At 54.0% G+C, this 13,287-nt stretch overlaps 1 protein-coding gene across 1 annotated transcript in view; it reads right to left on the reverse strand.

The window, feature by feature from the left end:
* MIGA1 (mitoguardin 1) overlaps positions 1–13,287 on the reverse strand; it is a 54,890-nt gene that overhangs the window by 26,850 nt on the left and 14,753 nt on the right. Inside the window, exons 5-6 of the mRNA XM_027874025.1 lie at positions 7,765–7,901; positions 6,235–6,358 (exon numbers count right to left, since the gene is read on the reverse strand). Coding sequence (XP_027729826.1) covers positions 6,235–6,358; positions 7,765–7,901 — 261 coding nt within the window. The remainder of the gene's footprint in view (positions 1–6,234; positions 6,359–7,764; positions 7,902–13,287) is intronic.

The raw sequence follows: 13,287 nt of genomic DNA on the forward strand, positions 1-13,287 counted from the left end.
CGGAGACAAAGGAGGGGTCTGAGTCGCTACCAACACACCTGAACAACAAAACAACAGTAACTGAGGATACCACTGAGTCGGCATTCATGCAGCGCCTCAAGGTTTGCAAAGCACTCTCAAATGTCCTCTCATAGCTCCTCACTGCAACCCTGGGAAGTGGATGCTCTTAGCTTCTACCCTTAAATACCCTTTAAAAATGTAATTTTATTCTTTTCACTTGATAAAAAAAACCCCACCACAGACTCCCCCCCAAGGGACCTCTTCCAACATGGCGGCCTCTCGTTTTGGACTGCTTGGCTTTTCTCCCGTGCCCCAAGTCGGGCACCGACCCCACCAGCTGGCTTTCTTTTTTTTGGGGGGGAGAATCTTCCCTCATCAGATTTCAAGCTCCTTGAGGGTAGGAACTGCCCTTCTTTTTCCTCTTTGTTTCACTGGTGCAGGTGCTTCACAAATTGATACGGGGATACCGCCACCAGGCTTATATCCCCAAGATATCACATCAAAAAAAAAAAAGGACCGACACGTGAACAGCAGGCACGGCAGCTCTTTTCTACTGTGACAAGGAAAACTGAGGAAACTGGGGTGGGGGAATCAGCTGGAAAGGCTGAATGGTTGGTGAAATCTGCACATGATGGAACACCAAAGGAAGGCATGCGTAAGGAAGCGAGAACAACGCACACTCTCCCCCCAGGGCAGGTCCCACAGGACGAAGGAGGAGACGCGCACCTCTGGACTCGGCTTGCGCCGGACGGTTTTCCCAGGCCCCTCGGAGGTGACCTCAGACCTGTACCTATTCAGGGTCATGGTGTCTCCCCCTCAAATAGAGGCCGCTCAAGCACAGGAGCTGTTTTTGCACACACAAGTGCTTAAACCTCAAACGCTTACTGATGAGCGGGGTGCCAGGGGCATGCTGGCTGGGGGCCCCTGGGCAAGGCCTTCAGCCCCCAGGTCCCCCAGACCACTCTCCCAGGCTCCAGAGCTGCACATATGCCTCGGTGTGGGGAACAGACGAAGACCCCGAACCCTAAAAAACCAAAGGATGCATTCGCACTGGGAACCCTCTCAGGAGGCAGTGGAGCTGACGGAGAGACGACGACAGCCCGGCCCTCAGCAACAGCTCTCTGCCTCCGCCTCCTCCGTGCCACTGGATTCCCAGGAAAATCGGTTCTGCCTCGATACGCCTCTTCCTCCCCCCAGTCCCTCTTCACTGAGGAGGTGATCTGTCCTTGGTCTTCAAAGAGGACCGATGGCCTTGTGCGGCGACATCTGGACCCCCTGGGTTGGGATCTCCCTGGCAGAATGTCTGGTGCTCAGTTTGAGCCCCCTGGGAGAGCCAGGTCCCCCACCCCAACTTCCTCCAAGGTCCCTGCACGAGCCTCCTTATGCTTGGAGGAGAAATCTTTTTAAAAATCCATCTCAGTCACAGAGACCTCACTGAGCTTGTGTGCAAGGGCAAGCACTCTCATACACACTCATGGAATTGTCGAGCGGCATTAGGGCTCCCACCATATCCCCTTCCTCGGTCCCACATGGAGTGCTTCGAGGGGTGATTGACCAGGCTGCAGCTTTCCTGCTTCTTCCCCATGACCCCATCCTGTGCGCCTGTGTGTGCGTGCGTTCACGCGTGTGCGTGTGTGTGCGCACATGTGTGAGAGGGAGAGAGAGCTTTTTCCAAAGCAGAATTTTCCTGAAGAACAGAGGCTTGGCCCCGTTTCTCTTCGTCAGACTTTAGGGGCTGCTCACATCTGTCTGCCCTGGACATGGTCTATTTTCTGCCCTCTTGAGAGCACCAGTCTATTTTCGCCTCAGCAGACCCGAGCTGGGATTCCAGAGATGCCTGCCTCCTTTTCAGATTGGGGCGGTCCAATGTCTCTGTATCACCGGACGCCACCATCTGCGGCTGCCCTCCCCCCAATTTTGGCAGCCGGTTCCACGAGGATATAGCTGGGCAGGCTCCTCCCGCCTGGGGGAGCAGGGCTGTCTCCAGACCAGCCCATGAAGAGAAGGGACAAGAAAGAGAGACACACACAAAGTGTCTGGAACCTAAGGCAGGCAGGGTCCTTCCACCCCACCGAGACTGGTAGCAGTGACAGACAAAGATGCTCAGTCCCTCCCTCGGCTGTGTAAACAGATGCTGGCCGCCAGCCGAGACGCACCTCAAAGGGGAGAGTTTTCAGGAACATGTCTTTGGACCACATCAGTATCACCACCTCCCAAAGATCTCAGCTGTCCTCTGACTGCACGAATCAACAGCTGTGATTCCTGTCCTGAGACATACACAAAGGGACCACCACGGGGAGGGGCCTCCAGCACAAAGAGCAGGCAACCTCGAGCCCCCTTTGGGAGAAGAAGGTGGACCTGGAACAGGCAGGATTATGGGGCCTCTTCATGGGCCGAAGGCTGAACCCGAGGACGGAAGGAACACGGGGTCAGAGTTCACACCAACATCAGGAGGGCTTTCCTGCTCCTGGGATGCTAGCAACGCTAGGCTCCCTAGGAAGCTGTCCCACGAGTATGTGCGTGTCCTGAATGAAGGCGCTTCCGGACCAAGCAGAATCCCCATCATCCTCCCCTGCAGGCGGGAGGGTCCTGCGCGCTCTATGAGATCACTGGGCTCTAGCCAGCAGTTTCTCCAAAACAGGAGAGGTGAGGGAGGGGCTGCAAAGACCTCACTCCCAGAGGCCGGCAAGCGGCAGGAAGGGAGCCGGGTGGGGAAATTCGAATCGCAGCCAAGCCAAAAAGCCTTTGCCAGGGATTAAAACGCAGTATTTGGAGCCGAAATTCTGAAAACAATCAATTAGCCACCTGCTTAAGCATTAGCTTGACTCTCTCACCCCACTGAACAAGGCAGCCTGGCTGGCAGACTCAGACGCAGGAGAAACAAGCCAGCCACGTGGCCAGGCCACTCACTCCTTGTGTCGAGGCTCCAGCTGCGAAAAGGAGCCGCAGCACGCGCACGCGAGATCTGCCGGCTCCAAGCTCTCTCCTGCGCTTAGGGACAGCTGCCCAGAAGGAGGCCCCGGGGAGCGCTGCTTCAGATGGAAAAATCCGGCCTGGCGTTTTTGTGACCATGCAGGAGTCCCGAAGGCAGATGGCCCCCTCACACCAGGTTGACGGGCACCCGGAAGGAGGGTCGCACTTGAGTCTTCTCCTGAGGAAAGGGGTCGGTGAGAGATGTCCCAGAGGTAGGGTAGGCCCCCAATTTCTCCAAGACATTTCTGTTCACGCGGCTTCTTTTAATTCATCAAGTTACGGAGGATCCTTGAACTTCACAGTTAAATCTCTCTGATCAGTCCTCCGCCAGGAACCTAACAAAGCGTTTTCAGGAAAAGCATTCACGTCCCCCTACTCATGGTGAAATAAGCTACAAATCCATGGGTCAGATCCAGAAAGTGCCCTCAGGGTATGCCGTCCACACTTGCCCAGGCCCAGGCTCAGATTTACTTGACTTTCCTCACCTGCCGGGGGCCATGAAGGGCTGACTCAGGCCCAAGGAATGCCCATACTTCTGACTGCGACAACCCCAGAAAGCATACAACTGCACAGACTCTCATCGACAGGAAGAGCCCTTCCCACCCCTGACCCTGGGAGGCACCAGGGACATGGGCAGGCCTTCAGGCTTCGATCTGGAGCATTCCTGAGTCCTGGCGCACATGGGGAAGGAAGGAAGAGGCAGGAGAGCAGGCTTCTAGTTTTAATTCTGCTATGATGATAATCAATAACCATAACAATGACTGTGCCAGGCACTGTGTTACAGGTACAAGCGAGCTCATCGTATGGACTCTCACAGCAGCCCTGGGGGCGCGGGGTGCTATTAGGACTCCCATTTTACAGATGAGGAAATGGAGGCCCAAGGGAAGTCACTTAACACAGCCGCGCACCAACGGTATCCCTGCCAGGACTTGAAAAAATGACTCAACGAGTGCAGAAACCGGGTTGGCCCAGGCTAACGTTCCGCCCCCAGGGGACACTGGGCCTAGCTTTTCACTCGGTTCTGTGAGAGCTTGAATTAGCATGATGACAAGGCCTTAGGAAGCCAGAGGCTCGAGTGGCACGCTGATGAGGTCCCCGACTTATTCCAAGGCATTACGAGTAAAGCGATCCCCCTCAGACGCTAACAGCTGAAAGAATTTTGCTCACTCACTGAAACTGAGAGCAAAGTGACTCCAAGCACAAATCCAAGGTCTGTTCTCGGCTGGCAGCAACAGGTGTAGAAATGCATGCCAGGAAACCAAGAGAGATCTCCACTCAGGGGCCCAGTGACACCTGTGCACACGGACAGCGGCTGAGAACCCCTGCCCGTCTCCACCTGACCCTCACACCTCCTTTGCGGCTGCCCATGCCCCAAATCCCAACAGCCAAGGATCACCTGGCCTGCGAAGGGTGGAGGGCAGCAGAAATGCCCCTGCCCCTGCTCCCGGCCAGGCCCTGGGGCGCCACAATCGCTAAGTGCAGCAGTGACAGGCTCGTGAGGGGGTAAGAAGGACCTACGAAGGTAATGCACACAGAAGGAGGCCAGTGACACACCCGTTTTGTCACCTGCAGGCTGGCACAGTGCCCGGCACACAGCAGGCACTCAGGGACACGAGGACAGACCCCCAGAAGACGCCGAGAAAGCAAGGAAGGAGCGGAAAAGCCAGAGAAGTCGGGTGAGAAGAAGCCCCTCCCCAGGAGCAGCAGCGTGGAGCTGAGCGAGACCCCCAGGGGAGGTGAGGGGCCGGCAGAGAAGGCAGAGGAGGAGGAGGAGGGACCAGGGCACAGAGGGCTGGCTCAGCCTCATGAGAGGAGGGGGCCACCACTGCCACAGATCAGGATGCATGCAGCGGTCAGGAGGGGAGGGGGCGGCAGGGGCACCACAGCCCACGGCTCAGAGTGCGCCAACCCTGGGCTTTAGAACCAAGAGTGAGTTGAGGAAGGGAGCTTGTGATGGGCAGCCCCCCCCCTTCACGGTCACGGTGAGATCGCTGGTGGCACGAGGGCAGCAGCCCAGTCCTGAGATGGCTCCCAGACCAGAAATCGAGGCCGAGCCAGGCAGGATCCCGCCGCGGTCAGAGCCACGATGTCGGCAGCAGGGGGGACGACGTCCCTCCGCCAGAGGAGATCACAAGCTGCCCGGTAGCCTAGTCTAGACAGAAGGTCTGCAGCTCCACACACAGTGGCGCCCCATCGCTGCCTCTAAAGCTTACCCTGCACTAAGACTTCTGGGACAGAACCCCATACCCCATTTGACCAGACCAAGAAACAGACTAAGAAGGCAAGTGACTGCACCTAGGTCACCGAGGTCCTCACAAACCACACCCTGGACTCTAGCCCCCAGGCCACACTCCCTCCTCATTCCAATGCCCACTACAGCCAGGCCTCCTAGACAGCTCCTCCCCTCCTACAACTCTGACCCCAAGGACCCTCCCCAGTAACACAGCTGGACGCTGGGTGGGCCTCCTCCTCCTCCGTCCGCCCTTCATCCGTCTGTTCGCTCTCGCCCTGCTGAGGCCGCACTGACAGCATGCTCCCAGTAGTCACCCCGTGGAATGGCCAAGGTCCTCCTCCTGGAAGGGCTGGCCCTCCCTGCCTGGCCACAGCCTTCAAAGCCTGCACTCGAGGACTGGGCTCCAGAGGGCTCCCCCTGAAGGGCCACACACAGACCCCTCAGGGAAGTGGATGGAGAACGCTAGGCACCCTGACGTGCCCCACCCCTTCTAGAAGGTCCTCAGGCCTCCCCAGCCTCGAGCCAGGCCTACGTGTCCCTGCCCCTTTCTGGGCCTTGGTCCACAAAGAGAAGCAAAGGTACCGTGTGGACACCCCCGTCGCCCCTACCAGACAACGAGCTACATGAGGGCCAGCGCCCTCCAGTCAAATTTCTCTTGGGGACCTTCCGTGCCCAGTCCAGGACACCCTGCAGGCAGGAGGGAGGCATTTAATCAATGCTTCTCACAGAAGCAAACTGCTTCTCTTACGTTCATTTAAAAGTAAAGTGGAAAGAAACCATCCATTCAAGAAAACAGCACGTGAATGCCTCTGCCTTCTCCCTGTGCTCCCCACGTCCATCCCACCACCTAAGGTCTGCGACCCTCCATTTCTATCTCTCCATTCACTTTTCTGGCTAAGGTGGAGACGTCTGCACGGCTTCATCTGTCTGACGGGGATCAGACTTCCTGCCTCTTCCACGGGTGGAAAATGCCTTTCTAGACACAGAAGGGGGAAAGGTTCAGCGCCCTGTTTCCCGAGGCGCCTTACCGATGTCAGCAGCGAGGGAATTGGGGTCAGACGCGCCGAGCGTGGCTTCAAACTCCTCCTGCAGGCGGTAGGCTCTCTGCAGCAGACATTCCAACTTGTGGATGAACTCGGCGCTGATGATGTCCTGCCACGAGAGCAAAAGGACAGGGGCTGAGGAAGCACCGAGGACAGCGAGGACAAAGCCACTCCCGTGGCAGAACTGTGGGACGCAGGCGGCAGCAGGGGCGGGGGGGGGGGGGCACCGTGCGGGCTTAGCCTGGCACCCGTGGGTAGATTTCAGGGGGTCTATCTGTCTTTCAATTTAACTGGGTTCTTTCGGATCCTGTGTCTTTCACGCTATGCATTTCAAAACGTGATCTGGAGGCACGTGTAGGCCTCCCCAGACTGCCCACCCAAGGGATCTGCGACATCTCCAGGCTCTTCAATTTGGGGGCTCCTCAGAAAGCCCCCCACTGTGCCTCTGGGACCCTCCACGGGCAGGGAAGCTTGCTGCCCCAGGACAGAGGGGGCACCTCCTAAACCAGGGTGGGCGGGCTTTTTCTATTCTGTCTTTGGTGCTCAGCCCCTAAACACGTTTCAGAAATGCCTGTTCACTCATTCATTCCAAACAGAAGGATGGGAGCCAAAGCATCTTTTTAAAAACTTCTAAAAACGAACCCTGCTTTTCCCAATGGACTATGCTTCCTAACAGGTCAAGAAACATGAAGTTTCTATGCAGATCTGGGATCTGGGAGCTAATTCAGGACTTGCTCCAATGCAGGTTTAACAGGAGCACAGCCTGGCAGGTCCTGGGAATCAAGTGGTACTGAGCCAAGCGTGTCAGGCAAAGTCCTGCTCTGCCCAGGCACGAGGACCGGTTTCTACTTTTAATCCAGAGGTGGTGGGACGCAGCCAAGGGGGTGGAGTTGCAAACATGCGCCCTGCCCCTCACGGCCCAGCTGGCCTGCAAACACCGCCCTCACACTGGGCTCCTCTAGTCTGTGCGGCCTAAGAGAGAGGGCATGGCATCTGAGCCGAGTAGGGGCCCTGGACCCATCAGCGAACGGTCTGTAAAACAGAAATAGTGCCTCCAGAACTTCATCCAGGACTGGCCTGAGCATCAGGAGAGAAGATGCACCAAAGGCCCTCTCCTTTGTGTCTACTTTTGTGTCTCTTTTTTTGGGGGGGGGGGGGGAATCGAGGTGAAGTGACTTGCCCAGGGTCATACCGCTAGTAAGTGTCTGAGGTCAGATTTGAACTCGGGTCCTCCTGACTGTGCACTGTGGCAAACCCCAGCTGCCCCCACCACTGTTATTCTCAACACTCCAACATCATTTGACTGGGCAGCTTCCATTCTAAAACCAAAACTGAAAAATTTCATTACCCCTCTCCCCCGCCCTCAGGCCACGTGGAACTCCTCTGGGCTAGTCTGGTGCCAGGGAGGAGCCCTAGGCCTTCCCATCCAGAGCCTGGAGCGCCAGCCTAAGCGTCTCCTAGGCAGGGCCTGCCGCCAACCTTCCATTAGACGCACATGCCTCTCACGCCTCTCACCTCCACGCTCTCTTCAGCAATGGCGTCGCCCGCACCCAGCTTGATGGCGCCGCAATTGGCTTCATCTTCGGCCTGTCTGCTGCGGAAGGTAAGCGCCTGCTCCCAGCGACGCAAGGCCTCTTCAAACAGCTCCATACCTGCGCAGGCAAGGAGGGAGTTTACACCATGAAAGTTTTCCAGTGAAGTCATCAGTTAACACGACTGTGGCTCTAAAGAATAATTTCATGTTCCAACGGTGTATGAAAACTTTCATTTCTCCTCTCTGGGGTTTCCACAGGAACCCGGCCCAAAGTCAGGGGCAAGGCGCTTCACATGTCTAAGGGTCACGCTTTCTTAAAGAAGAAGGTAAACTTCCTATATAGAAATGACCATGTTTGAGTTTACCTGCCAGATCTATGGATAAGGGAAGAATTTAGGACCAAACAAGATATAGAAAGCATTAAGAAATGTAAAATAGAGAACTAATAGATAATATATAAAATTAAACATTTTGCACAAACAAAACCAATGCAACCAAAATTAGAAGGAAAGCAGAAAATAAGGGAAAAAAAATTTGCAGTAAGTATCTCTGATAAAGGTCTCAATTCTCAAATATATAAAGAACTAAGTCAAATGTATAAGAATACAAGTCATTCCCCAAGTGATAAATAATCAAAAGATATGAATGGGCAGTTTTCAGATGAAGAAATCAAATCTATCTACAGTGACACCAAAAATGTTCTAAATCACTATTGATTAGAGAAATGCAAATTAAAACAGCTCTAAGGTACCACCTCACACCTATAAGACTAGCTAATATGACAGAAGAAGAAAATGACAAATATTGGGAAGGATGTGGGAAAATTGAGGCACTAATGAATCACTGGCGGAGTTGTGAACTGATCCGACCATTCTGGAGAACATTTTGGAACTACGCCCAAAGAGCTATAAAGTTGTGCATATTCTTCAATCTGGCAATACCATTCGAGGTTTATGTCCCAAACAGATTTAAAAAGGGGGTGGGGGAGGGGAGATAAAAGATCTACTTGCACAAAAATATTTATAGCAGTTTTTTTTATGGTAGCAAAGAACTGGAAATTGAGGGGATGCCCATCAACTGGAGAATGGCTAAACAAGTTGTGGTACATGATTGTGACAGAATATTACTGTGTTATGAGAAATGACAAGCAGAATGATTTCAGAAAAACCTGGAAAGACTTAGATGAACTGATGCAAAGTAAAGCAAACAGAATCAGGAGAACATTATACGCAGTAATAGCAACATTGTGCCATGAAGAACCATGAATGACTTAGCTCTTCTCAGCAACACAACAACCCATGACAATCCCAAAGGACAATGATGAAGCATGCTATCCGCCTCCAGAGAAAGAACCGATATTGTCTGAACAGACTGAAGCACACTATTTTTCTCTTTTCTATCTTTCCTTCTTTCTTCGAGTCTTCTTGTATAAAATGAACAATGTGGAAATGTTTTGCATGATGTAACCTATATGAGATTGCTAACTGTCTCAGGGAGGAGAGAAGAGAGGCAGGGAAAGAGGGATAGAATTTGGAACTCAAAACTTTTTGTTTCCTAAGTGTTAAAAATTGTTTTAACACATAATTGGGGGGGAAATAATTTTAAAAAAAGAAACTTACAATGTTTGGAAAGTTCACTGAAGTTCTTAGAAGCTCAATCATGATTAGGTTTGCTAAATGACATCTCCAAATGCCCCAAAACAGACAAAGGGGCTGGGCTGAGAAAAGAGAAGGGCTAAGATGAGATGATAAAGCTGGTGGCCACAAAAAGCCTCCCTCTCCCTTCCTTGCGGCTTTGACCATCTGGTGACAGCCAGGTCTGGTGCCTCTCCCAGGGCCACGGAAGGGTCTCACTCACCCCAATCTACAAGGAGAGAAGCAGAGATGCTTTTGAAAAGTTTTAGATAAAGAGAGAAATAATTTGGAAAGCCTTCAGAACCCTGGGAGAGGGGATGAACTGAAAATGGACACAGAGCAGTCAAGGCCAAAGTATGAATGGCCTGTGAAAGAAAGGCACAACCAGTCTGGAATGGTCTGGAGCGGTCCCGTGGCAGGGATGGGGCCTCAGGGCACAGCCCCTCGGGCAGGCTGGACCATGTGGGTAAGGGTTCAGGTCCAGCCTGGCTCCACCCACAGCCTGCCTCACTAAGCAAGAGGCTCATGTCCAGGAGACCAGGCACAGCGCCCAATGGCGTGACCATGGAAAGGTGGGCAGAGAATAAAGAACCAGACAGCTTCCAACGGTCTAGAAACGTTCATTCTCGTCCTCAATGACCAACAAGCAGACCAACCAATGGAGACAGAAAATCCCAGTGAATATTTCTGCAGTAACTATGTCCGCAGACATCAGGGAGTTGTGGCTAAGCACAAAGATGTCTCTGTATCCTCAGTGCTCAGCACAGTGCCTGGCACATCACAGGTACTTAATAAGCATTTACTGACTGACTGGGGCAGCTAAGGGGCACCAGAGTGCACAGAACACCACGTCTAGAGTCAGGAAGACCTGAGTTCAAATCTGACCTCACTTACTAGCTGTGTGACCCAGGGTGAGTCACTTCATCCTGTCTGCCTTGGTTTCCTCATCTGTAAAATGAGCTGGAGAAGGAAATGATGAACCACTCTAGTATCCTTGCCAAGAAAACCCCAAATGGGGCCACGAAGAGTTGGACACGACCAAAACAACTAAACAACAACAAAATCATAGGTCAATAATAACTAACGTTTATGTCGCACTCACTGTGTGCCAGGAGCACCTACTGTGTGCTGAGCACTTACAATTACTATCTCATCAGACCCTCCAACAATCCTGGGAGGGAGGTGCTATCATTACCCCCATTTTGCAGATGGGAAAACAGAGGCAGGCAGAGGTGAAGTGACTTGCACCAGCTGGATTAGAGCTCTGGTGGCCTGGCTCTCTGGCCACTGTGGCACTAGCTGCTTCAGCTGGTTTGTTTTGGTTTTTTCCTTTGTTAGGAGGAAAGGCTCTGGGAAGGAGTGGGAGGTTAGAGACCATCCAGAAACATCTGAGATGCAGGCCAGAGCCTTCAAGGCCCTCCTCCGATGATGTGGTGCCATGCCTTGAGGCTCCTGCTCCAAGATTCTTGATCACAGAAGAGGGAGGGCTTCCAGTGCACCTGCTCACATGTGACACGGCCACAAATCCACGAAACCCCAGGACACCACAGGGCCTCCTGCCCGATGAGCCCAGCTATGTTCTGAGCAATGAAGAAGCTGGTCCCAGAGCTGAAGAGAGACGCGTCAGAAAGTGGAGGAGAAGGGAGAAGGAAGGAGCCCAGCTATTCAACGGGGGAGCAGGGGTCCAGAACACCTCCCCTTCCTCCAAGACAACACCACAGACCAAATCTTAGCGGGAAATCCCAACCACAACACGGCATCTGGCAGCCTGGCGGAGCAGCGGCACAAAAGGCAGACCCCTCCAGGGCACCCAGACCCTGAGCAGAGTGCAAGGACGGGTGCCGAGCGGCCACTTGCTTCTGGGTCCCAGGCACGAGGCCACCAGGGCAATGACCACAGAGGCAAGCTCAAACCAAAGAGAGGCCCGCAGCTCCGTCTTCTGAAGCTGCAGAGATTCCCAGCTCTCCAACAGGGGGATGAGCTCACAGGGCTGGGGCCCTGACCAGGACGCCAGTGAGCTCCCAGATCACCCCACTGTGGAAGCACTGAAAGATGGCAGGAGCCCTGAGATCCTGGAGGACGCTGCCCCCAGAAGCGTGCAGAAGCACCCGAGCACGGGGACAAAAACCAAGCGGCTGGAAGAAGCCCATCCTAGAGAGCTATTAGGGTGATAAGGACGCCCTAGACACCAGGCCAAAAGACAGAAGGGCTCCAAAAGGTCTTGGGTGAAGCTGGAAGAGATGAGGTGAGAGCTAAGCTGGAGGAAACCACAAGAAAGATCTGAAGAGAGAAGCAACAGCTTAGAACAGGAGGTGCGCAACGCCACCCCACCTGCCGCCCCAGAAAAGAAAATGACAACTGACCAAACGGAAGCTAACGACTGTGCCAAAACAGGAAAAGTGAGAGCAGAAAACATGGCACACCTCGAGGCACCCCACATACGCACACACGTACATGTGTGCACACATGCACACCCCATTCCACACACATGCCCTCTCCATGATGGCAGAACACCTCCACCTCCACACAATCACAAGTGCCAGCAATGGAGAAAAGCATCTGGGCACAGACAGGCGGCAGCGTGCAGCCAACAAGGACTGGCCCAAAGAAACAGTGCCAAGCTGCTATGAGCGTGGGGAGGCGCGAGCCCGTGATGCAGCAAGGACCAAGGGATATCTCTCAGGGGATGGTGCCAACTGTCAAGAGACCAAGCAGAAAGATGGACGGACGCATGTCAGGGACAAGGAAGCGTGGCGGGGCTCGGGGGAAGAAGGCATGCCGAAGGAATCACGATCTGCTAAGACCTGTTCCGCCATCCTCTCCTCGCAGAACCAACCCCATCCATCTAATTATCTGCTGACTCTTTCTGGCAGCCACTTTCCATTTACCTTGGTCTTCTTAAAGTCATGAGGACAAAAGTCACTGGAAAGGTCACCAGACCCAAGTAAAAGGGAAAACTTCCCTGCTCTTACGTCTGCACCAACACAACCCAACACCAAAACCATTTATAATTCCTCCTCCTGAAAGCTGGGGTCAGCACACCCCAGACATGGTCCTTGGACCCTCTGGGCACAACAGGCTGGCCTCGGCTGGAGAACAGCTAAGCGCACCACAGCCCATGAACATAAGTGACCCACACAATGACAGCAGGGCAAGCCGGGCACTGGGCGATGCCAGAGAGAGGTGTGCGACTCCAACCACCGAGCCAAGATGGTGGAGGAACGAACGCCAAACAGCAAGCAGCACCACGCACAAGACGTGAACCAGCCGGCCCCGCACAAACAGATGTCCCCCAGGCAGACACCGCATGAGGAAGGCCTGCCCTCTGAGAAGGGAACGGAGAGGGACTCTCTTCCCCACAGCCTGTGGCCTCACCCACCGAGGCGGCTGTGGAGAGAAGAGCACGGGTTGGAATCAGCCCTCGAGCACTCACTGGCTGGGTGAGCCTGGGCCCTCGCCCCCAGGCCCAAGGAATGAGGCTCCCGAGAGGCCTCTGAAAGCCCCTGGGGTGTGGGGAGGAAGCAGAACCTGAGGGCTCCGGGGGTTGCTTCGCATGAGTCCAGGACACAGCCAGCACCAAGGGGCAAGGCCCCTTTGGGATGGACCCCATCTTTCAGCTGTCTTCTCCTCAGACCACAGGGAAACACTGGCACAGAGAACAAGGGTCGGACAGCAGCCGCTCTCCTGGGAAAGAAAGGCTTGACGCCTCTCAAGATTTCTCCCACTAAAGAGGCAAGTGCCTCAGGTTGAACGTTGAGCAGCAAAAATAAAGATGAGAAGGGGCAGAACAGGGGTCCTCCTGGGACAACTGGAGAAGATCTGAAGCAAAGTCCCAGGACGAGGTTTGGTCCCCATGAAGAGAAAACACCT

The sequence above is a fragment of the Vombatus ursinus genome, unplaced genomic scaffold (genome assembly GCF_900497805.2).
Source record: "Vombatus ursinus unplaced genomic scaffold, bare-nosed wombat genome assembly UNPS02014804.1, whole genome shotgun sequence".
In the NCBI taxonomy this organism is placed as follows: Eukaryota; Metazoa; Chordata; class Mammalia; order Diprotodontia; family Vombatidae; genus Vombatus; species Vombatus ursinus.